We start from the raw sequence: 26,788 nt of genomic DNA on the forward strand, positions 1-26,788 counted from the left end.
ATTTGTCTGAGTGCTACTTCTACCTAACATTCTAGTGTTACTGCTTCTATCTAACATTTCAGTGTTACTTCCATCTCACATTTGCCTGAGTTCTACTTCTACCTAACAAGACCTATCCGTCTTCTGTTGCTTCATCCCAGAAAGAAAAGCCAGTAAAACACATTGGTCTGACAAGATAGAGCTCCAGTATGTTTATTTCCAAATATTATTGTTCTTTTACTAGTTTTACACACAAATCATCCTTTGTGTAGTGAATTTGCCACTCATGTCTTTTTTTAAAATCTATCTCCTCTCACCTTAAAAGTATGCCCCCTAATTTGAAATCCCCCATCCTAGAGAAAAGTCACCTACCATTAATCCTATCTATGATCCAGGATAATGCATACCACTGGATCAGCATCCCACCCAACAAGTCAAACTTTGTTTGAATTTCACCACATTATGGCTGTACTATCCACAGGATACACAGCAGCCAATCAGAGCTCCTTCTATCAGCACTTTTCAAATGAGTGACCTCTACAAATCTTTGGAGGTCAAGGACAGCAGCTACATAAGAACCTCACTATCTGCAATTTTCCCTCCAAATCAAAATCAGGCTGACTTGGAACTTTATCATCATTTCTTCACCGTTGCTGAGTCAAAAAGCTGGAACAATCTCCCTAACAGCATTGTGGGTGTACCTGCACGAAATAGATTGCAGCAGTTCTTAAAACACAGTTCACCAAAGACTTTTCTAGGGGCAGCATGTTGGCACAGTGGTTAGAACTGCTACCTCACAGCACCAGGGCCTCAGTTGACTGTGTGGAGTTTGCACATTCTCCCCTTATCTGCATGGGTGTGGTCTGGTTTTGTCCCACACTCCAAAGATATGCAGGCTAGATGAATTGGCCATGCTAAATTGCCCATAGTGTTAGGTGCATTAGTCAGAGGGAAATGGGTCTGGGTGGGTACTGTTCGGAAGGTTGTTGGGTCAAATGGCCTGTTTTCATACTGTAGGGAAACTAATCATAACAAGTGAAGGGTAGTAAATAACATCCCAAAATGAGTAAATTAAGAAAAGCTTTTAAATGGAGTTATATAAAACAGTAATGTGATTCAGTAGAATATAAATCAAGCAAATATTCTCTCTAGTGCAGAAATTTCATAATTAAGGGGTATAATCTGAAAACCAGAACTTTTAGGGGTAAAATTAGGAAGCACTTCTTTACACAAAGATCAATCAAAAGCAAGAGCCCTCACACCAATAAGACTAAATGTTAAATTAATTTTAAAAATTTAGAATATTGAGATGGATAGATTTTGTTGGTGAAAGGCATCAAAGAATTTGAAGAAATAGGTAGGTGAGTTTGAGAACTGCAATGTTCTGATTGACAGAACAGACTCAAGGGCTGAATGACCTTTGCCTGTTCTTACTGAAGATTGTATACTGAGGAAGGAACACAACTTATATTTATGATTATTCACGTTCCTCAGTAGATTTAATAGATTGGGAGATTATGTGTCAGCACCTTGGAAGGAACTGCCACAAGTGTGCAAATTGTTTGTTCTGCAAATCCAGCTGCAAGCACATTTATCATAACACAAGAATTTTTCTTATTTAATCAAGTCTATTACTACACAGACTAATTATTTGTGCCTATCCAAAATTTCAAGCAATTGTATGTAACATATTTCCACTTAGACAACAGCAATACAGTTATCCTATAAATTGTAAGATGACTTGATCTATAAGAGAATATTAACTTCACATTGACAGATATCCTACGTTTAAGTCCTGAGACTGTCAGCTGTATTTGATATATTTGGCTTCTAACTAACAATGCATACCCACTGGGGAAGATTGATATTGTGCATTCAAATCTCTCACAACAAATGTGGAATAGTGGAGGACAATTAAGACAGAAACCAGTTAAGAATGGAAAGTAAGTGTGGGATCACTTAAAATAGTCTTATGACCTTACTACCATAATCGGATATTGATCTGTCTTTTGAACAGGTAAACAGTTTGGTCTGGGACACACACACACACACACACACACACAGTCTTTTGGGATAGTAATGTTAGTAAAAGATTTAAGCAGGAAAGCAAGGACAGTTTCTTCAGTAAGTTGCACCAACTGTGAGTGTCTGACATGACAGGTGAATCTGCCAATTTCAAAAAAGACTTAGGCAAGTAAAGGTTTACAAGTTTTAGTTTAGATTTCCATAAAGAACAAAAGTTCTTCCTGATTACATAATCAGGCCCCCTTTGTGCACAATGGTCCCTCTTTTCCCAAAAATAAGCATTCCCTCCATTACTTTGCTGATTGGCAGAGGTTCCTGCTGGTCCTTAGTTGGAGAATCGTACTCTCCAAATTCTTGCTTTCCTCACTAATCAAATAAACGGAGTTGAAATTTCAGGTCCCACTGGACAGGTTCTGAATTTGGAGGTAGAACACAGACTACAAGCACTATGAGGGATACACCAGTGAATGGATTTGGTCAAATGCAGTGAGCCCTAAGGAATAAGCTGTGCCCATGTAAGTGAGTGGTGTAGAGTGAGACTTTACCATTGGCACAGTACGGGTTGTGAGAGTGGGCAAATGTAATGGACAATCCAAGTGATCCTCACCTCACTGCATGGGCATAGAAATAGGTTGTCACTGACAACAAGAAATCATGTTTCACACTTTGGGTCTAGTCATGCTGAGGAGCAACACTTTTGCAGGAAGGGCAGACCTCATTCAACCAGAGGCCCCCAGGAGAGCAACATACAGGATAGAATATAATGATATCAACAGTATAGTCTGTCCTGGAAAATGTGGTGCTATACTTGGAGATAATTGAGAACTACTAGTGATGGAGGAGACAGCAATTCTCCAGGGAAATGTTCTGAGATTTCTGATCTCATCACCAAAGACCTCACATCACAGCACAACCCTGCCAGTAGCATCAAAATCATTGCAGTCTTGAACATTTTTGCTTCTGATTTTCTACAAGATCAGCTCTAGACTTTGGTTGCATCTTACAAATGCATGCAAACCACTGCATCTCATTGGTCATTGACATCCTACTTGCCAAAATTGGACCACGCATTCATTTCCAGATACTCACTGCCTTGCTGGCTCTAAAAGCAGGGGGTTCCACTTCCAACATTGCACTTGCGGGGAATACAGAGAATCATTTCTTTAATCTATGCAACTATTAATATCTCCACAAGAAGGCCTTCCATTCCCTCAATGTCCAATAAGTCCATGATCACAACAAGAGTTTCCAACATGTATGCACTCATTTTCTGGCAGCTAACATTATTGTCTTATCAGCCTATGCTGGTACAGCTCTTCACTCCAAGCTGCAACTTCTGCTAGTGGTTCTGAGGGAATAAGGGAAACTCCTTGAAGAGATGCCTACTCATTCCATTACAAGAGGCAAAAGGTACATGAGTAGAGGTAATGCAATCAAAGCCATTTACTCACTTGGAGCAGTACTGAACTGGCCATCTGTTTTCTGAAGGTATCGTTCATATGTCTGGCTGGTTAGGTGGCACACTGCAACTTTCTCCTGTAAGGTTCTTACCCATTGTGATGCTCTGCTGCACTGTCCATAACATGATCCTGCAGAATGTTGCAGAGCGCATAAAAGGTACAACCCTGCAAGGACACAACTCATTGGAGAAAGAGGAGCAGGACATGGAGGAGGCAGTGACAGATAACTACGCAGGGTGGTGGCCAGGCCTGCCCCGAGGCTTGAAACCCTGATCAGGATGCCGTCAACATCAGGAATCATCTGATTCAAGCCACCGAGCTCCTGTAACCCAGGATGAGCAGCATTGACTGCAACTCTGAGCCAAAAAGGATGGTGCTGACACTACCATTGCAAATACAGACTGGCACACAAAGTGTCACCACAAACCAAGGGTGCACAATCGCCCAGATGTTTCACTGTCACCTTTGAAGTACATCTCCTCTCCTTCACCATGTTATGCATTTGTTCTTATTCCACCATTCAGAAAAGGGAGTTTCATATGTATTCCAATCCATTTGCGAAAGTGCTGATTCTCAAGCCCACTGTTCCTGGGTTTGCCACAGCATTTAATTATTTAATCAAGGCATGAAAATTGCTAAATAATCTGTCTGTTGGATTCAAGTTAACAGGAAATGGTGAGCAGCTTGCTGACTTCATTATAAATAGGTAAATTCTAATCACAACTAAATAGCTAGGAACTATCAAGATATGGCTTTACTAGTTAAAATTCTAACCTCCTATTTAAAAGTCACTGCATGCTCATAGATATAGATAGACACAAATGAGTAAAAACATTGATTTTTTGGGTGGAGGGTGTTCAAAAGCACAGTCCACAGAGCTAGAACATAGAACAGTGCAATAACTGGCCCCACGGCCCATGGTGTTGTGCTGTACATAACACCAAATTAAACTAATCATTTCTGCCTGCACTTAGCCAAAATTCATCCATTCCTTGCAACTTAAATGCCCCGAACATATCTGCCTCCACCACCATTGTAGCATCTGCCACTCTGTGTAAAAAGACTTGCCCCTCACATCTCCTTTGAACTTGCCCCTCTCACCTTAAATGTATGCTCCCTAATATGAGACACTTCAACTCTGGGAAAAAGAATCTGACCATCAACCCTATCTATGCACCTCAATTTTATAAACTTCTACCAAGCCTCTCCTCAACCATTCCAAAGAAAACAACTAGTTTTTCTAGCCTCTCCTTGAAGCTCATACTCTCTAATCCAATTCATTGAGTTCACTGAGATGTTCTTTTGACTCGCCAGCATGTCTATTTTTCCTTTCTCTAGGTTCTTTTGTGACTTTCAGAGGGCACAAGCAATTGATACATGAACTGCAAAGTTTCTTAGTTTACTGGTTAATAGCAAAAGCTTACAGCAACTGGTTTCTCCAGGCTGTACTTACTTTTACTGTACAGAGGGAGAGAAAGAGAAACTACCTGCCATTCCAACAGTCTGAAGGCTTCTCAGTAAATCAGTCAGACCCATGAGCTGTTTATTGAAATCCCCTATACAGAGTACTTTTTGTGCCCTTTCTACCCTTAGTGCTGCACAGATTTATCAGTCGAGGGTAGGTGTATATAGTAGTCAGCAGGAAGTTTCTTTATCCGTGTCTGACCTGATGCTATGAGACTTCACGATGTTTGTAATCAATGTTGAAGACTCTCAAGGTAGTTGCCTTCCTGTTGTATACCAGTGTGCTACCACCTCTGATGGGACGGTCATTCCAGCCAGAGAAAGTGAAGACTGCAGATGCTGGAGATCAGAGTCGAAAAGTGTGGCACTGGAAAAGCACAGCATGTCAGGCAGCATCCGAGAAACAGGAGTATTGCCCCTTCACCAAGGGCTTATGCCAATCAACATGTTCAGAGATGTTATTACACATCTCTGCTACAGGTCAGGCTTGAACCGGACCCTCCTGGTCATAGGAAGACTTGCAATTGCTGTACCACAGGAGCCCATAAGTGATAGAGGTCACAGGTTTGAAAGACCACCAATCTACATCCAAGTCAATTAAGGAGTGCCCATGTGAAATGTGAGCCCACTGGCTGATCTCTACCAACCAGTCCTCACACAACCATTTATGGAAATGATTCGGACATCTTCTATCCCAAGAGGCGAGTCTGATCCAATTGTCTGTTAGGAGTCCATGATGTTTATTGAAATAATGTTGGATATCCATTGCCCCATTTATGGATTGCCTTTATGATGAAGATGCCATTCAATCTCCCAATTACAGAATTATCTGACCAAAATAAATGAGGAAAACAAAAAATAGAAAAAGAAAGCTACACTCAGACTGCATCCTACATCCTCAGGTCATGCTGAACCATGTATAGTAGGAATGTTTTTCTTCTGGAAATGTTGCTATTGTAGTAATGTAGGAAACCCAGCAGTTAGATTGTTCATGAGTAGGTTGACACGATGAACAAATAACTGTTTTTTTCAGTTCTATTCATTATGGGATAAATGTTAACCAGAAAAACCTAAGGAGAACACCCCTTCCCCTCCACATCCAGTTTTTAAATTGTTATGAAATATTTTACAGCTGAAAATGTGTTGCTGGTCAAAGCACAGCAGGCCAGGCAGCATCTCAGGAATAGGGAATTCGACGTTTCGAGCATAAGCCCTTCATCAGGAAAATCATTTTCCTGATGAAGGGCTTATGCTCGAAACGTCGAATTCCCTATTCCTGAGATGCTGCCTGGCCTGCTGTGCTTTGACCAGCAACACATTTTCAGCTGTGATCTCCAGCATCTGCAGACCTAATTTTTTTACATGAAATATTTTACACCAAGCTAAGTGGACTGCTGAGGCCTCAGTTTAAACCTTCATAGTAGCTTCCACATTGCAAGTCTGCTAAAGAACTGTATTGGATATTTCAACCTAAAGCATGTATCGAAGTCTGTCAAGAATGATGTGAACCCATGACCATCTAGCAATCTGCTGCCACTAATGGATAAAATAGTAAATAAATTGGAAAATACCAGTTAATTGGACTTGGGATACACTTATTTGAAGGTAATGATTTTTCTTTGTCTTTGTAGTTGTTACCATACTTGCAGACCAATCTGACTGGATTTAGACAACTGGAGATTTTGAATTTTCGGAATGGCAGTATTGTTGTAAACAGCAAGATGAAGTTTGCCAAGTCTGTGCCATACAATGTCACCCAAGCAGTCTACTGTGTCTTGGAAGACTTCTGTAATGCAGCAGCCCAAAGGAATAACCTGGAAATCGACAGATATTCTCTGGATGTGGAACCAGGTAAATGTGAAACCATGGATTCAGATTTTCTGTTGGGAGGCTAAATTTTGAAAGGGCTCAAAAAGCTGGAGGCAAACAGAATGCATGTTACGTTTTCAGAGTATAGGTTAATAATTAATGATCATGAAAATTCTGTAGCCTACAGTTCATGGAAGCAGTGAAATCAAAGCGCTTACTACTAACCTCAAAACCCCAGAAAATCTCTGCCACATGGATTTCACCTTTTTTGATGTTACATTAATGGAGGCGGAAAATCAAGGAAATCCCCCCACACACAGCAACATTGATGTCATCAAACAAGTTAAGCAGCCAATCATGGTGAAGACTCCTCTCCAGACGTCCCCAACAGTACCCTTCCACTGATACTCTCATTCGTTTGGCCAAACTGATCCTCACTCTTAACAATTTCTCCTTTGAATCCTTCCACTTCCGCCAGACCAAAGGGGTAGCCATGGGCACATGTATGAGCCCCAGCTATGCCTGTCTCTTTGTTGGCTACGTAGAACAGTCGATCTTCCGTAATTACACCGGCACCACTCCCCACCTCTTCCTCCGCTACATTGATGACTGCATTGGCGCCACCTCGTGCTCCCGCGAGGAGGTTGAGCAGTTCATCAACTTCACCAACACTTTCCACCCTGACCTTAAATTTACCTGGACCATCTCTGACACCTCCCTCCCCTTCCTGGACCTCTCCATCTCTATTAATGACGACCAACTTGACACTGACTTTTTTTTTTCCAAACCCACCAACTCCCACAGCTACTTGGATTACACCTCTTCCCACCCTATCTCTTGCAAAAGTGCCATCCCGTATTCCCAATTCCTCTGCCTCCGCCGTATCTGCTCCTAGGAGGACCAGTTCCACCACAGAACACACCAGATGGCCGCCTCCTTTAGAGACCGCAATTTCCCTTCCCACGTGGTTAAAGATGCCCTCCAACGCATCTCGTCCACATTCCGCACCTCCGCTCTCAGACCACACTTCTCCAACCGTAACAAGGACAGAACGCCCCTGATGCTCACCTTCCACCCTTTGCATAAACCAAATCATCCGCCGACATTTCTGCCACCTCCAAAAAGACCCCGCCACTAGGGATATATTTCCCTCCCCACCCCTTTCCGCAATGACCGTTCCCTCTGACTACCTGGTCAGGTCCATGCCCCCCTACGACCCACCCTCCCATCCTGGCACATTCCCCTGCCACTGCAGGCACAGGTTTTACAGTTCCCACACCTCTTCCCTCACCTCTATCCAAGGCCCTAAAAAAGGAGCCTTCCACATCCATCAAAAGTTTTACCTGCACATCCACTAATATCATTTATTGCATCCATTGCTCCCGAGGCTGTCTCCTCTACATTGGGGAGACTGGGCACCTCCTAGCAGAGGGCTTTAGGGAACATCTCCGAGACACCCGCACCAATCAACCACACCGCCCCGTGGCCCAACATTTCAACTCCCCCTCCCACTCTGCCGAGGACATGGAGGTCCTGGGCCTCCTTCACTGCCACTCCCTCACCACCAGACACCTGGAGGAAGAACGCCTCATCTTCCACCTTGGAACACTTCAACCCCAGGGCATCAATGTGGACTTCAACAGTTTCCTCATTTCCCCTTCCCCCACCTCATCCTAGTTTCAAACTTCCAGCTCTGCACTGTCCCCATGACTTGTCCGACCTGCCTAGCTCCTTTTCCACCTATCCACTCCACCCTCTCCTCCCTGACCTATCACCTTCATCTCCTCCCCCACTCACCCATTGTACTCTATGCTACTCTCTCCTCACCCCCACCTCCCTCCAGCTTATCTCTCCATGCTTCCAGCTCAATGCCTTTATTCCTGATGAAGGGCTTTCGCTGCTTGTTGGATGCTGCTTGAACTGCTGTGCTCTTCCAGCACCACTGATCCAGAATCTGGTTTCCAGCATCTGCAGTCATTGTTTTTACCTTCTTAATCCCTGTCTAGGAAATAAATTGTACTGATTTTTTTTTCATTTTTTTCTAATGATTACAAAGCAAAATAAAGATTGAAACAAACACACGGGAAGATAAGAATTGAAATATCAAATAAAAATAATCTTATCACAAGCCTATGCAGTTTTTGTCGCAATGTAGAAATTTGTTAGCCACAAATACAGATTAATTTTTTTCAGAACTAAAGAGGCTGATCAGATATATTATTGCATTAGTATACCACTTAAACCCTCATTACACTTCATTTTAAAAAAGCATAAATTTTGAGGGCATTTTTTAATGGAAGTATTACAATTAACAGAGGCAGATTACATCCGTAGTACAATATGGGCACTTAACACCATATCTTTTGAAGAAACAGGAAATTCCTGGCGCTAGCTTCTGGATACTTGGATTTAATTATATATGCGCAGATGGCAGATATTTCTGTCAATTTCACAGTTGCAATTAAACAAGCGCTAATATTTTCAACATCAGTATAATCACCATGAATATAACAGCAAACTCTGGGCCCATATGCAGATGTCCATAAACCAAATGGACTGAGGTACTGCTAGCTGTTGCTATTTAACATGTAAGTGTGTCAACTGGTATAAGAGGTATCATTGAAAGAATCATGACCAAAATTTGTCAGATTTAGTTTAAGAGATGCAGTGTACTTGAGAAGGTCCCTATCCATAGCACAGCAGTATATCTGATAAAGCAATTGTCAAACTCAAATTACAAGTTGCAAAATACCAACATTTTAATCTCCCACTAGTGTAGTCATCACAATAAAGTCCATATTTAAATATGTAAGGATACTAGGCCAACATCTGCACAAGTGTCATCACATTGCAAGATGTTCTGAAGTTTATGGGAATCAATGATTATTCTTCAGGAGACTGCTGTTAACGAGGATAGAGAAAAACACGGAGCTGTTCCTTTTTCTTCTTTTGGAAGAATTTTATTTGAGTTATTAAAATATTGGAGAAGAGAACAAAGTTTGTTTGGCTTACAGTTAAAATTTGTCAAAAAGGTTCTATTTGTTTCTCAGTTGCCATGGAAATGCAAGGAACAGTGACGATGGGAATGTCTGGTGACCTGGAGATAATTTGGGGGATGCGTGGTGGGGTGCAATGGGATTGGGTTGTGGTTCTTAAAGGTGCTTCATAATGTCAAGGAAGCATTTAGGAATACATCCACTTGGTGATGACCTTTATCTGTGAAGTTGTCAACAGTAATGTCCCTGATTATAATTTAAAATCTACAACCGGTGTGTGACAATGTGTTTATTTAAAATGTTTCCAATAGTTGGATTAATCTGGAATCTCATTTCAGCTGATCAAGCCGATGCATGTAAGTTCCAAGCATGTAATGAATTTTCTGAGTGTCGTGTCAACAAACAGACCGAAGAAGCTGAGTGTGTGTGCTACCCTGGTTATATCAGTGTGGATGGACTGCCCTGCCAGAGCATCTGCAACCTCAGACCAAACTATTGCCTCAACAATGGCAGATGTGAAATAGATCCAGAGAAGGGAGCTGTGTGCAGGTTTGTGACATTGGGGAAAGGTTTGATGAGAAAAGTATAGAAGTAAAACAAATGTTGTCCAGTTCGTAACATCATGAATGTTCCGAATTGTTTTGCAGTTTGTTGTTCATTCAAGCAAAAGATTTACACCAGAATAAAGCCTTTTGATATATCATTGTCACATAAGATTGTTCTCAGAATATGACAACTCTAGTGCTTTCATAGCTATAACATCCAGACCCTCCCATCAACATGACTAAGATTGAGCTCACATTTATCCAACACTTCTTTCTATGAAATTACTGATCCCATCTAAATGACTTTTTCCACTGACTTTGAAGGATTACGAAGAGTCACATATGTATTCTTTGGCTGCTAATTGCTTTTTCATGCCTAATAGTTTCCTCCCTAGCAGCAACTGTCATTAGTGAATTCCAACTTCATCTAGGTCCTGAATACAACTTGTCTAACTACCTGAAGCAAACTGAGAATGAAGACAAGAATAGATTTTTTTTTCTTCAAATTAAACATTGTTCAATCAAATAAAAAGTTACTTCCAAAATCTGAGCATTGTGATCATCTGTCTTCAATTTGTCCTTCTTCTGTACTGTCAATCTGAAACATAAAAATGATCCAAATTGTCTGATCTACTGATTGTCAGAGTCGGGATATATTACCAAGGTGGATCTCCAGGTCCAATGAAAGTCCCATTGTGCTGACCTCAGTGGAAATTATGGAAAAAGTCTGATGCTCCCCAGGATCCTCTGAAAATGTTCAGACAATTCTGACACTTAGCTGAATAGTTAACTCAAATGTTAAACAGAAAACACATGCTCTGTCTCCTGGATAACTACACAACTGACTTCCCAATCACTCACATTGACCCACTGACTACCAATTCACCCCTGACTACCCTCCTAACCCAACATGACTAAACTCCCCAACTATCTATCATTTCAACTTACCTCAGTCACTCCCCCAACCCACCCACCCACTGAAATACCTACCAACCTCATTCATCTCACCACCTTGCCACCTCACCCATATGCCACTCTGACTGTCATTCTGTTCACCTACTACACCACTCACCTGCCATCTCAACCGCTTAATATTCCACACAGCCTAGTCACCTGTCCACTTACCTTAACACCGGTCCTCCCATCATGTTAATTCATTCACTTACCTATTAACCAACGTTCAGCCATTCACCACTAGACACTTAAACCTAATGTCTACAAGCTTTTGCCACAGGAAGGGATTATGTACTGTCTCCACTCTGCCCCCCTTCCCCAAAACTCCCAATTCTGTGGTGCAATGTGCTGTGCTTGGAATACATGGCAAAAAAACGCAGAGTAATGTTAAGGCATTTAAAATCTAAGGCAAAGTGGCAGTCCACTGATGATTACCACTCCACAAAACACCAATGACCATTATCCTGCATACTTCTCCTGTTGTTGCATCCTTACTGAATCAAAATCAGGGTCTTCTGCATTGTCCCCTCCTCAAATTCATTCTTTCTCAAAACAAATATAATGATCAACTTCTTATCTGACAATCTGTAGTTTCTTAACCTCAGGCTAGCTGTCATCTATCCATTATTTCTTCCCTGTTCATTTTCTCTACTTAAGTGGTGTCTGCATTCTCAACTCTGGCCATTTACCTTTCTTTATCACTTTAAAATATCAATTTTTTTTAAAAACCCGTAATAAAAATAGATGGTGAAAATCATCAGTCATGACATGCACAGAAACAATTCAGGATCAAGTTAAGAGTGCTTCATGGCTGATGGTTAATTTTAAATGAACAATGACCCTATGAAAAGGTACTGAAATGTAACTGCATTATTTAGGAAAGGTGGAAGGAAGAAATCAAGAAATTAAAGACATGCTAGTCAAACATCAGCTGTAAGGGAAATTATTGGAATCTACAGTTAAGGACAGAGGCTGAGCACACTAAAACAAAGCTTTGAGCTGATAATGAAGCGCAGACATGGACATATACAGATGTAGTCATGTCGAACGAACTTAAGTGATGCTTTTTTGAGGAAGGAACTAAAGTAGTAAGCGGAGACTGGCAATCATTTTAGTTTATATCAACTTCTCAAAGGCATTTGAGAGGGTTCACATAAAAGATTGCAGTTAAAATTAAAGCTCATGGAATTTAAGACAGATTATTGATCTACCTTGGAGTCTGTAAGTGGCATCAGGAGACTGGGAAGTCCAGGAATAATGGATGCATACTCAAATTACAAAGAGAAACAAGTGGCGGCCCGCAAGGATCTATGCTGACGTCTTAACTTTTCATTAGTCATCCATAATTTATTAATAGACTTAAATAATGTAACATGGAGCCATCCACCTGGATTTGTCAATGAGACAGAAATTGGTACACAGTAACTTGGGTTGGCTAGATCATAAAACAAGACATTTTTGCTTAAGTGAGTGGATAAACTTCAGCAGATGCATTTCAACATGGATGTTAGTCAATTAATTTTTGTCTAAATGTAGATTGATTCAAGTGTTAATGAACTGGTGAAATGTTAGAAACAGTAGGGCGCCAATTGAGGGAGGGCCGGTGGCTCAGTGGTTGGCACTGTTGCCTCACAGCATCAGAGACCCAGGTTCGATTCCCACCTTGGGCAACTGTCTGTGTGCAGTTTGTACATTTGTCCCATGTCTGCATGGGTTTTCTCCAGATGCTCCAGTTTCCTCCCACAATCCAAAGATGTGCAGTTTAGGTGAATTAGCCATGTTAAATTGCCCATAGTGTGGAGGGACATGGTGCGCTTCCAGCACCACTGATCCAAAATGGAGGGACATGTAGGTTAGGTGCAGTAGACTGGAGTAAATGTCGAGTAGAGGGGGAATGGGTCTGAGTAGATTACACAGCGGAGGGTCAGTGTGAACTTGTTGGGCTGAAGGGCCTGTTTCCACACTGTCAGGATTCTATGATTCAAAGTGATCCAAGAATCCATGTACGCAGATCAATAGAATGTAGTGGTCAATGGAAAAATAATCCAAAATGCTGAAGACTGGTCCAGAAATGTGCACTTTACTTTCTATCCAGGAGGTGCTGCCAGTCCTGCTGAATTTCTCCAGCAATTTCTGTGTTGTATAAAAATGTAGATCTCAGTTAGGTGCCCATAAGAGTGTAAGATATAAGAGCAGAACTAGGCCATTTGGCTGCTTCACCATTCTATCATGCCTTGATAAATCTCTCAACCCCATACTTCTATCTCCTCCCTGTAACCCTGTGAATGGAATTAAATATACAAATCAGCCCAATCTCATTAAAATGATGGCACAGGCTTAAGGAGATGAATGACCTACTCTTGTTACTACCTTCCCACTAAAGCTGCCCACGTGGTTTTAGTTTTGATTAAAATAACTGCATCTGAGCTAGTGTTGATCATTGTTCTTTTGTATTGGTTCAAAGGCTTGCAAAGAATTTGTCGGTTTTAGTCCACTCATTATTGCTCAAAACAGCAGGTGTTTATTTTATTTTGCTGATGACTTGTTTCACCATAAATCTTATTCAAGTTGCATACTCTACATCACAACCTCCAGCAGTCTTGTTCAGTTCTAGTTTTTTATTCCACCAATGAGATAGTGAAAATCTTGGTTCTTTTATAACTTTAAATTTCACATCAAACTAGTATTCACAACTCTTATTATTGATTTTCCCTCATCATTGTCTCTCTTTATTCATCAATATTTTTGGCTTTCTTATCTTCTCTGATCTTAATTTTAAGTCAACATTTTATTCATTCCTCTTGGCTTCCTTATAGCTAGTCAAATGATTTCACCCTCCACCATTATGACAGGACACAAGGGTAAGTTAGCCAAAATAACCCCCATTTTACTCCTGCATACAACTTATCCTCCATTTGCTGCAATTGAGACACATGGCATGAATTCTTGTACTTAATTTTTCCCAACACTTCAAATTGGGAAACACTTCAGTTGTCTTAATTTTTCTTTCCCCCTCTAACATATCAAAACGTTAAGTTTGTCAACTCAATTCTGTCTTCCAATTTAACCACCTAAATACTTTACATTGTCTGACTTGATGTTAGTCTGCACAATGGGTCATAGTTCTTTTCTGTGATTTCCCAACTTAAAACAAATCACTTAAAATTAAAAAATTTAACACTTGAGAGACACATTAACTTACTTCACATTATAACTTCAAACTAGGTGCCTATATAAACATTGATGAACAGAAGCTGATGGAACAAAATCAAACCGTGTCAGTGTTAGCCATAATTCTTCATAAAAATAAGAGTTTGAAGTGGTTTCTAATGTTAACGCCCACTCTTATTTTCTAAAAGCAAGTTTTATCTTAGAAGACACTTCTGAACACAACAATATTTTGTCCAGATAATTCTTACGTTCTAAATTCCAGATGCCACATAGATTCCGAATGGTCTTATCGAGGGGAAAACTGCATTGAGCTCAGGTCTGAGCCATTAATTACCATGGTTACTATTGTGTCCATTTTTGGTTTGTTGCTCCTTGTTTCATCGATTACTTTCATCTTGCCAAAGATATTCCGCAAGTCGATGAAAAACAGGAATGGTCAATTACTGTAAGCTTTTAAATTTTTTTTTCCATTTTTCTTTCCTTTAAAGGCAATTTTTTTTCTATTGTGCATTTTGAATTTTTTTTCTAATATTTTTCTGACAATGTTTGAGGAATTCGCAATTTGTTCTGTAACTTAGACACATCAATGGCACTGAGGGCAAGGCAAATGTTAATCAAGCTTTCGAACATGATGAACCATTGATAGTTGACCATCAGCCACCAACTGATTCTTCCAGCATGCCTAGCTGTTCCCGCATCACCACTGCTGCTGCAACACCCACTCAGGAAAATCTGAACTTTAGCAAAGAGGTAATGTCAAACCTTTTTTAAAGGTACTGCATTTTCTTTTTTTGAATTCTCCAGAACGCCTTTTTTTTCCAAAAATGGAATTTTTTTTCCATTTTTATTCAAGTGAAGTTTTTTGAATTAGTTTTCTTTTCTCAAAATGGATGACAATTGACAGAAGTGCATGATTAGAACATTTATAAGCCATGCCAAGTTACATTTTAGTGACATACCTATGAAGCAACAAGAGGTAGCTGAACATTCACTTTGGACAAAGTTGTTCAAAGTATCATCAGACTATGAAAGGTACACAGTTAATTTGATTATGATGTATACATTAAAACACAACAGTGTGCAATCCAATAAAACACAAATACGTTGTGGATTTCCAACATTATGCTCACGAACTTGGTCAGAAAACAACAAATGCTGAAAATTACAGCATCCATGGAGACAGAGTAAGCTAACATTTTGAGTCATGTGATTCTTCAGAGTTGGGGGGAAAACATTTATATTATAGGTTGGGGAGGTGGGGGTAGTGGATATAGGGTGCTGACGGAGAAAAGATGTTAGTAGTTTATATTAAGCGATCGGAGTGTGAGAATGACGGAACAATGGTGTGTCTTGCTAGAGCTGAAAGGACAGTAAGTGGAATGGGGGGGGGGGGGGGGTGGAAAGACAAGCTAAAAGAAAGGGAAGGAATGGGAGTTGGTTCACAATTTAAAGGTGCTGAACTGAATACAAAGTCCAGAAGGCTGTAAAGATCCTCATCTGAAGATGAGATGTTGTTCTTTCAGTTTGTGATGGGATTTTATTTGAATACTGTAGCATGCCAACGATAGACAATTGGGCATGTGAGCCAGATGCTGTGTTAAAGTGATCAGCTACAAGAAGGTCAGGGTACTGCTTGCACACAGGCCAAAGCAAAGCAGTCACACAGAGTGCAGTGAACACAATGCACAAAATTGGGAGGAGGTGCAAGTGAAATGCTGCTTCACCTGAAAAGGCTGGTTAGAAGGGACAGATGTTGCACCTTCTGCCATTACATGGGAAGGTGCAGTGGAGAGGGATCAGTGTTGGTGGTTGTGGAATGTCCCAGAGGGAACAATCCCTACAAAATACAGACAAGGGGGAGTGAGGGAAGGATTTGTTTGGTGCTGGCATTTTGCTGGAGTTGTCTGAAATGGTGGAGAACGATCCTTCAAGAGCCCTGTCAACCACAGTGAGTGGGAAGCCGTGGTTATGGAAGAAGCAAGCCTGTACAATCCCCATCCACCACCACTCTCCTCTGTTTGGCTGAACTTGTTCTATCACTGAACAATTTCCCCTTTAATTCATCTCACTTCTGCCAAGTCAAAGGAGTAGCTACGGGCAGCCGCATGGGTCCCAGTTGTGCCTGCCTCTTTACATGGTATGTGGAACAATCCTTGTTCCAGTCTTACACTGGCCCTTTCCACAGCTTTTTTCTCAATACATGAACAACTGTTTTGGTGCCACTTCATGCCCCTGCCAGGACCTTGAAAATTTCATTCATTTTTCCTCCAATTTCCACCACTCGCATTGTCAATTTCCAACACTTCCTGTCCTTTTTTGACCTCGGTCTCCATTTCAGGGACTAAACTGTCCATTCCATCCACTACAAAGCCATTGACTTGATAATACCTTCACTACAGCTCGTCAGACCCCACGTCCTGCAAGAATTCCATCCCATTCTCCCAGTTCCTTGGCCTATGTAGTACCTATTCAGGTGATGCCACCTTTCAAAACGGCACTGCTGATATGGCTAGCTTCTTCCATAACCATGGTTTCCCACCCACTGATTTACAGGGCCCTCATCCGTATCTGACCTATCACCCATGCTTCCATCCTTGCCCCTTCCCATCACTCACGACAGGGTGATTGGCTTCCCCTGGTTATCACTTTTCACCAGCCTCCACATTCAAAGGATCATTCTCCACCATTTCAGACAACTCCAACAGAACGTCATCATCAAACACATCCTCCCCTCATTCCCCCGTCTGCATTTCGCAGGGATTGTTCCCTCCAGGACATTCAAATCCATTCCACAACCACCAACACCACTCCCTCTCCACAGCACCTTCCCATGGTGCAATATCTGTCCCTTCACTTCTTCCCTGCTCACCACCCAAGCAGGATCCTGACCTTCCCACATCCAGTCACTTTAACACAGCGTCCAGTCCTCAGCATGCTGCAATGTTCCAATGAATCACAGTGCAAACTGGAAGTGTTGATGTCCATTTTTTTTTCCACAAATCCAGACGACACAAGATTTCTGTTCAACAATGGTAGCTTTATTATCGGACAGCCGGCGAGAGATTCAAATCGTCACTAAAGTAGCTGAGTGCCTACTTGTAGCGGCTCTTCTTCACAAATTTCTGCATTACACCCAGAGACAGTATATTTTATTGGAAGTTAACAAAGACTTAGCAGTCACATGGATGATTGACATCACATAACTTAAAGTAGACATTTAAGCCTAACGTCTGAAATAATGTGTGAATGGATTATAGAAATAGATCATATCTTCTATGATTGTGTTTATTGAAAGGAATTAAGGTTTTGCCTGCTACAAATGGGGAACTCACATACCTATGCTGAAATGGAGGTGGGGTAACTGTGGGGATTCACATGTTAAAATGGAGGGGAAGAGAGAGAATGAGAGACAGAGGCAGCTAATTGGGTTGGGGCCAGGGTTATTAGTCCTGTCTGGAAAGGCCAAAAGGTCTTGTCTAGGCTTACTTGCATGGAACGGGGGAGTCCACATGTGTGGATTGAAAGAGTTCAGGTTTCAGTTGCTGTTGCAGCAAGTTTTTTTGGTGGTGGGATTTTTAAGCTTAGGGTCCCCAATGTGCCCTGAAAGAGAATCAAAGGATAGAACTGACATTCCCCCCTCCCCCCACCCCCAACCTCCCGCTGTGACATTTTAACTTCATCAGAAGACCAACATCTCATCTCCATTCTAGGCTGTGTACAGCCTTCTGGACTTAATATTGACTTCAGCTCCTTTAAATTGTGAACCAACTTCTTTTAGCGTGTTATCATGTCCTCCCCTAACCCCATCCACCCCCCCCACCCCATTCCACTTACTGGCCTTTCAAATCTGGCAGGAGACACACCATTGTCTGCCATTCTCACAATCTGATCACTTAATTTGGACAAGCGATATATTTTCTCCATCAGTCCCCTAACCCTTTACCCACACCCTACCCCTCCTCAAACTATTGCATCAATACTCCACACTTCATTTCAGCTCTGAAGAAGAGCCATCTGAACTCAAAACATTAGCTTGCTCTCTCTCCATGAACGCTGTGATCTCCAGCATTTGTTCTTTTCAGTACTTTTTCCAGCATCTGCAGGAATTTGATCCTTACACCGAGTTCAGAAACAATATTTCCATCTTTTATGAAAGCTGCTAACAGTTTTTATTATCTCAACGAATGTCTCTCTTGATCTCCCCATCCTACTCCTCTCCCACAAATGTAACAACCTCAATTCAGATACTCAACTTGAGGGGGCTAGACTATTAAAACTCATGAAAATTTAATCCAACAGTAACCCATATTTTACAATAAGAAAATTTGTAGAAAATGCCAGCTTTTATGTTTTCAAACGCATAAGATGTAACTGTTTTGTTTTACAAACCAAGTATAAAACTGTGGTCTGATTCCTTGAACTCAATGGCAGCTGTGCCATTATCATGCCATTGATTAGTCAAGAGACAGGAGATGACTATCGGCAGATTTTGGGGTAAATTAAAAATGTTTAGATCTAATGTGTTGCATTTTAGAATATGGATGCTTACCACAGTATCAGATTCCCTTATCCATTACATTAATATGAGCAGTAATAACTGAAATAATGCCTCATACATATGTTTATAATGTGATCCAGAAGGCAAAGTGTGAGTAAAGATGTAAATAATTACCTTTTAATATGATATTGCCCATCCCTCAACCCCACTCACACCTAATTGGTACATTTTGGCAAGAGGAAAGATAACCTTGGAGAAGTCTTAGATGATTCAGGGTGATATTCAACTCTTCAAGTAGATTTAATTCCAATTCAGGATGTTGTGTGGTTTAGGGGGATGGTTTTGCCACATACTGTTCACTTTCTGGATGACAGAGGTCATAAGTTTGGAAGGTGCTACCAAAGGAACCTTGGTGAATTGCTGTTAGTGTATTATAGGTTGCACACAATGCTGCTGCTGCATCAGTGGTGAAGGGAGTGAATGTTGAAGGTGGGTGATGGGGTGCTAGTCAAGTGGGCTTATCACTGGACTAGTAATCCAGAGTCCAGGTCCTGGGGCATAGGTACAAATTCCAGAGCAGCAAGTGGATTTTTAATTCAATGATTAAACCTGGAACGTAGTAACAAGCTAATATGACAATGGTCACGATGATGATCGTCAATTGACATAAAACCTATCTGGATTAGCTCTATATTTTAGGGATGTAAATCTGCTTTCCTTACCCATAAAGACTACATTTGACACCAGAGCTGCAGCAGTGTAGTTGATTCTTAGCAACCTGCTAAAATGGCCTTGCAAGCTACTCCGTTCAAAGGCTTCTGGCACGAGCAACAGTATTGCCCACATTTATAGAGTCATAGAGATATACAGTATGGAAACAGACCCCTCAGTCCAACCCGTCCATGCCAACCAGATATCCCACCCCAATCTAGTCTCCCCTGCCAGCACGCGGCCCATATCCCTCCAAACCCTTCCTATTCATATACCCATCCAAATGCCTCTTAAATATTTCAATTGTACCAGCCTCCACCACTTCCTCTGGCAGCTCATTCCATTCATGCACCACTCACTGTGTGAAAAATTTGTGCCATAGGTCTCTTTTTTATATCTTTCCCCTCTCTCCCTAAACCTATGCCCTCTAGATCTGGACTCCCCGACACCAAGGGAAAGACTTTGCCTATTTACCCTATCCATGCCACTCAATTTTGTCAACCTCTATAAGGTCACCCCTCAGCCTCTGACGCTCCAGGGAAAACAGCCCCAGCATGTTCAGCCTCTCCCTATAGTTCAAATCCTCCAACCCTGGCAACATCTTTGTAAATCTTTTCTGAATTCTTTCAAGTTTCACAACATCTTTCCGATAGGAAGGAGACCAGAATTGTACGCAATATTCCAACAGTGGCCTAACCAATGTCCTGTACAGCTGCAACAGGACCTCAACTCCTGTACTCAATACCCTGATCAATAAAGGAAAGCATACCAAATGCTGCCTTCACTATCCTATCTACCTGCAACTCCACTTTCAAGGAGCTATGGACCTACTCTCCAAGGTCTCTTTGTTCAGCAACACTCCATGGGACTTTACCATTAAGTGTATAAGTCCTGCTAAGATTTGCTTTCCCAAAATGCAGCACCTCGCACTTATCTGAATTAAACTCCACCTGCCACTTCTCAGCCCATTGGCTAATCTGTTCAAGATCCTGTTGTAATCTGAGGTAACCCTCTTCGCTGTCCACTACACCTCCAATTTTGATGTCAGCTACAAACTTACTAACTATACCTCTTATGCTCGCATCCAAATCCTTTATGTAAATGACAAAAAAAAAAGAGGACGCAGCACCGATCCTTGTGGCACTCCGCTGGTCACAGGCCTCCGCGACCAGAATTAGTACCTGAGCCCTCACCATTTACTCTGACATAGTCATGGCTGTTTATCATTTAAACTTTTAAAAAATATATAAACCTTCTCCATTCCATGGAGAAGGAAAAGCAAACCATTCAAAGATCGAAAGAATTAATGGTATCAGAAGTTGATCATTTTATTAATATTCATTCCAGTAATGTGGGTGTTGCTGACAAGACCAGCATTTGTTATCCATCGTAAATGCCCTTAAGGTGGTCATGGTGAGCTGCTTTCTTGAACTGTTGGATGTTCAGTGTGTAGGAGTGGAACTTGCAGGTGGTTGTGATCTCATGTTTCCTGGATGATGTTGAGCTTCGAGTGTTGTTGGAGCTGCAGTCATCCATGTTTCTTTATGCCTTGTAGATAGTGAACAGGATTTGATGACAGAAGAGGTGAGTTGCTAACAAAAGCATTCCTAACCACTGACCTGTTCTTGCAGTAACTAAAGTAATATGGCCAGTCCAGCTCCCTTTCTGGTCAATGGTAACCTATAGGTTGTGATAATGGAGTGCTCAGCAATGATAATGCCACTGAAAATCAAGGGGAAATAGGTAGATTCTGTCTTTTATAGAATAGTCATTGTCCGCTATGTGTGTGGCACACATGCCTCTTGCCATCCAACCCCAGCTGTTGACCAGATCTTCCTGCATTTTGACATGGACTTCTTCAAAAGCTGATGAATTGCAAATGGTGCTAAAGACTGTGCAGTCATCAGTGAACAACCACAATTCTGATCTCATGATGGATGTAGGGTCATTGATAAAGCCCCTGAAGATGGTTGGGTCTGAAATAATACCCTGAAGCTGAATGACTGACCTCTGACAAACACAATCATCTTTATTTTATGCTAGGTATGACTCCAACTCCTGACACATTTTACCCTTAATTGCCATTGTCTTACCATCAAAGCTGGAGGCATCGATAATAGATTAGAGCCTACTCCACCATTCAATACGATAATGGCTGATCTGATACTCTTCAGATCAAATTTCCTGTTCTTTCCCCATAACCCTTGATTCCCCTACTGATCAACAATGGATCTAACTCAGCCTTGAATATACACAAGGACTCTGCCCCCACCGCTCTCTGTGGCAAGGCGTTCTCAAGCTTCAGAAAAATGTTTTTCTCATCTTTAATCTTAAATTGGTACCCCTTAATTTTGAGGCTATGTCCTCCGTTTTCTCATGAGCGGAACATCCTCTAACATTTATTGTGTAAAGCCCCTTACTGATCTATAGGCTTCCAGGAGATCACTTCTTATTCTTCCAAATTACAATGGGTAGAGTCCCAATCTAAGCTCCTAAGACAATCTATCCATATTGGGAACTTTCCTAGTGAACCTTCTCTGAACTGCCTCCAGTGAAATTATATCTTTTCTTAAATAAGGGGACCAAAATTGCTCATAACACTCCAAGTGTTGATTCACCAGCACCTTTGACTTCCCTACTCTGTATTTCAACCCTCTTGTAAAAAGGACCAACATTCCATTAGCCGCCTTAATTACGTGCTGCGTCTGTGTACTAGCTTTCTGTGTTTGTGTACAAACACCCCAAGTCCCTTTTGTGTTGCAGTTTTCCTCCATTTGAATAATACTGTTCTTTTGATCTCCCTTCCAAAATGAACAATTTCATATTTTCTCACATTATACACCTTTTGCCAACATTTTACCCATATACTCAACCTATCGCTATCTCTCTGCAAGTTGTTTATATCCATCTTGCAAATCTGCCTTTTCAACTATTTTTGTCATCTGCAAACACTTGGTTACCATACATTCACTTTCTCCCTCTAAGTCATACTGCTAGGATTTTTTAATTCCACGCTTGCTGCCTAATCTATTAGTTGCTGCTTTGACATGCAAGAGAAATTGAAATGAAGTCAGTGCACTACTTAGTGAACATTTTAATCTAACACAAATTGGATAATTGTGTATTTCAGTTCTTCAAATTCTAGTTTATACATAAAATATTTTGCAATGATTAAATGAATCACATTAATAAAGCATTGGTATTCCCTGTTCCTACAACATGTTAGGTACTAACCTCAAATTCTGCATTCAACATGATTGAATTATTGATGCAATAGAATTTTGTTCTGTGTTTTATTTGCATAGGTCACTGGAGTTCCTTTCAAAGCCTGGTCTGACAAGTTAGCATTGAAAATCACGCAATCTGAAAATTTTCCACAACCCAGAGAGGTGAGCTTTGAAAAGAAAACATGTTTTTAGATAAATCTATTTCAATTTATAAACTGTTACCTTTGAATTTCCACCTCCAGAGTGAAAAGGGTTTAAAAGTAGGCATCCAAATGAGTGTAAAAGATGTGATAATAGATTGTACTAGGTAAATGTTAGGCCATATTGGAAGTATTGTTATTAGTTTTGGGTAATCAATAACAGAAATGATGTTAAAACCATACATTTGTAAATGGTGTAGATTCACCAGGATGATACTAGGGATGGGACTCTACAAGCATAAAAAAAAATTTAAGTTACAAGGACAATAGCCATCAGTAGTCAAGGTTTAACAGACATTTAAATTAAATCTTTTGCTATAGAACTGGCCTTGATAGGTTGGTTAGGATAAGACTTTAGGTGAAGTATTATATAAGGTTGAACAGGTTGGTTAGAATAAGACTTAAGATGAAGTATTGGATAAGGACTGAAAATGGGCAGAGTGATTTTGATGCACACTCGAATTCACTCTGATTCATTCTGATGCAAGCAGGCAGTGAACTTCACACTGCCTTCTTATTTACTTTCAGCATTTTCAGGACTTCATGATATTAGTAGTACTAAACATGCAGTTGGAGTCTGCATTCCTGAGTGGTGTTTTAAATATCCCAAGTTCAAGTAAATATGTACCACTTGAAATAAGACTACCTTTTAAATGGCTAGAATTTATTGTGTAAGTGACCTTGAGCTGGAAAAAACACAGCAATGATGCAGAGAATTACACAATCACAGAATTGTAATGGCACAGAAAGAACCATTCAGCCCATCATGCCAGCACCATCTCTTCTAACAATCATCATTACCAAGTGCCAATCTCCTACTTCTTCCTGGTACCCTTGTACACTTGCTCTTTCAAAATAATAATTATTCAATTCTCTCTTGAATTCCACACTCGAACCTGCCTCCATCAAACTTTTAGATGGTGCATTCCATATCCTGTCTACTCCCCGAGTGAAAAAGATTTTCACATTACACTTGCTTCTTTTGCAACATCACTTTCAATCTAACAATTATTCATTTTATGAGCACAATATGGAAGATAGTGAGCTCCAAGGAGCTCCATGTAGCACTTGAGCCCTTGGTGCCAGGAGGTTAACAGAAAGAGGGGTTTTCTATCCACAGATTCCAAGAGATACCCATGCAATTTCGGGGAGGTGATAGGAACAGGCAACTGTGTAGGTCAGTGCCAGAAATGTAAGCTGAGCATCTAAACACAATGCTAAAAGACATTTGGTGACCTCATGAGTGGCCAGGGTCAATAAATGCAACTTCATGTCACATTCTACTAACTGTCCCTTTAGCCTCACACACAGTTCAATATTCCAAAACCCATCCTCCAACTACCAACAACCTCGATCAATCACTCTTCATGCCTAAAATTAATTTGCTTTACCTCATCCACATACATATAGCATTGTTCCAAGCCTCAACCTAGTTCACACCCTGCCAGCTATTCAATCACATCATCTAAATACATCACACCACACTCACGGACATACTTTTTACTTATTTTTGCAGATAAATGGCACACAACTGACTGAAACCGCACCCAGTCAGTCTGCAAAAAAACAGTTGCTTGTCCTCAACCTGATGGTGGAGGAGTTAATATCCATAGTTTGGAGTGACTGTGACCAAGGCTGTGGGCAACAATGGGTCATAAGAATTAAGGATGATGAGATAATATGACCATAAGAAATAGGGTCTGGAGGATGAAGGGCTTATGCTCAAAACGTCGAATTCTCTATTCCTGAGATGCTGCCTGGCCTGCTGTGCTTTGACCAGCAACACATTTGCAGCTGTGATCTCCAGACCTCATTTTTTACTCTGGAGAATGGTGCTTGGTCTGTCAAATCTGCTCCACCATTCAATAAAATCATGGCTGATCTGGCATTCCCCACATCTACTTGCCTGCATTTTCCCCATATCTCTCAATTGCTCTATTGATCAAGAATCTATTTGTCTCATCCTGAAATGTAAACAAGGACTGAGTCATAACAGCTGTCTGTGACAAGGTGTTCTCAAGATTCAGAACCCTCAGAAGAAATTCTTCCTCCATTCAGTTTTAAATCAGCATCCCTTTGTTATGAGATGCTGCCCTGTGGCCTTAGACTCTCTAGATGGGATGTCCTATCTAATCCAAAAAAAAAATCCACAAAGAACTGCAGATGCTGGAAATCAGAATCAAAACAAAGATTGCTGAAAAAGATTCATCAGGTCCGCCAGCGTCTGTGGAGAGAAGGCAAGGTTAACATTTCAGTCCCAGTGAGCCTTCATAATGCTGTGATGTTGCCAGACCAGCTGAGTTTTTTTTCAATAATTCCTGTTTTAGTTTATTCTACCTAATCCTTATTTACATATCCCAATTTCCACTTATTGCATAACGTCTTCCAATTATCAAGCTGCATGTATTGCAAACATGCGTCTCTTGTTTTCGCCTCACTCTCTGCTGACTCAACACTGTGCTTTTCACCTTTCAGATACCCTAAATTACTAGATGCTTAGACAAGTACTACTGCACGAGCATGAAATGGAAGAATAGAGATTGGTGGCAATGGACCCTAATACTCGTGGCCAACTGCTCAGATACATTCTTTATTCTTTAGAACATAAGAACTAGCAGCTGAAGGAATATATTTGCCCCTTCTAGCCTGGTCTTCCACTTAACAAGTTCATGACTGATATTGAACCTTAACTCCACATCCCCACTGTCACCAAATTGCCGCCTTTCCCTTAATTCTAAAACAAATCAACCTCTATCTTGAATAAACTCAATGATTGAGCATCTAACGGAACGGGGAACAAGATTTACAATCCTATGAGTAAGGAGTTTCATCTCAAATTATCAAGCCCGTGACCATGCACTTTGTTTCCCAGAGGTAACATTTTCTTAGCTGCCCCTCGAGATATTTATGTTTCAGTTAGATCACTTCTTAATTTTCTAAACTCCAAGGGATGTAAACATAATATACTAGTCTGTCTTCATAGAACAATCCCATTAAAAACTAAATAAAATAGCCAGCAGCCCTTATCCATCGCATGCTTTCACATGACCCATACATTCCCTATGGCCTTTCTGTCACCCCCTGCCCCCACAGTCTTTTGTAACTCATGAATAAACATTATCAACTCACACAAAGTCATGCCCACTACCCTTTCCCCTTACACCCTCCATGCCAATTACAAAGCCCACACCATGGCCAATCCTCAAAGCTATACTGGGATGTGTTTTAAATAAGTTCTAAGTGACCATTGAAGAATTCACTCTTTAGAAAACACTTGCTGATTTTAAAAACACTTCCTTCAACTACTTAATCCCTTATAAAAACAAATGTTTGCATTCATAGACCTGCTTAAAAGGCTTTACATGAACACTTAGAGCTGCCAGTCAGTTATGCAACACAAATCCTTTTTGATAATCTTCAGGCATATGTCAGTATGAAACAACAAGGATTAATTTTATTTTATACAACAGACAGTTCATTCAAAAATTTGAATTCCAGGACATTTAAATGCCTTGACAGCTTAATAATTCCAATGAGTTTAACAATTCCCTTAAAAGCTTTACATTTCTAGTGAGCTTGACAAATCCAATGAGTTGATCCACTTTTAATACACATTTATTACTACTTTCAACAATCCCAAAGGGAACCTTGCCTTCCCAAGAGCATACTATGTCACTTTACAGGGTGTCCATCAATTTATCCAAAAAAAGTACTGTTATGTCCTTGTTCAGAAGAGTGAACCAATTATT

General features: G+C 40.8%; 1 protein-coding gene across 1 annotated transcript in view; it reads left to right on the plus strand.

Moving 5' to 3' along the window:
* The window catches only part of LOC132819566 (interphotoreceptor matrix proteoglycan 1), a 227,735-nt gene extending 217,413 nt beyond the window's left edge, over positions 1 to 10,322 (plus strand). The window contains exons 12-13 of the mRNA XM_060831135.1: positions 6,560 to 6,779; positions 10,072 to 10,322. Coding sequence (XP_060687118.1) covers positions 6,560 to 6,779; positions 10,072 to 10,322 — 471 coding nt within the window. The remainder of the gene's footprint in view (positions 1 to 6,559; positions 6,780 to 10,071) is intronic.
* Positions 10,323 to 26,788: the final 16,466 nt, after the last annotated feature.

Source organism: Hemiscyllium ocellatum, chromosome 10, assembly GCF_020745735.1.
Source record: "Hemiscyllium ocellatum isolate sHemOce1 chromosome 10, sHemOce1.pat.X.cur, whole genome shotgun sequence".
Taxonomy (NCBI): Eukaryota; Metazoa; Chordata; class Chondrichthyes; order Orectolobiformes; family Hemiscylliidae; genus Hemiscyllium; species Hemiscyllium ocellatum.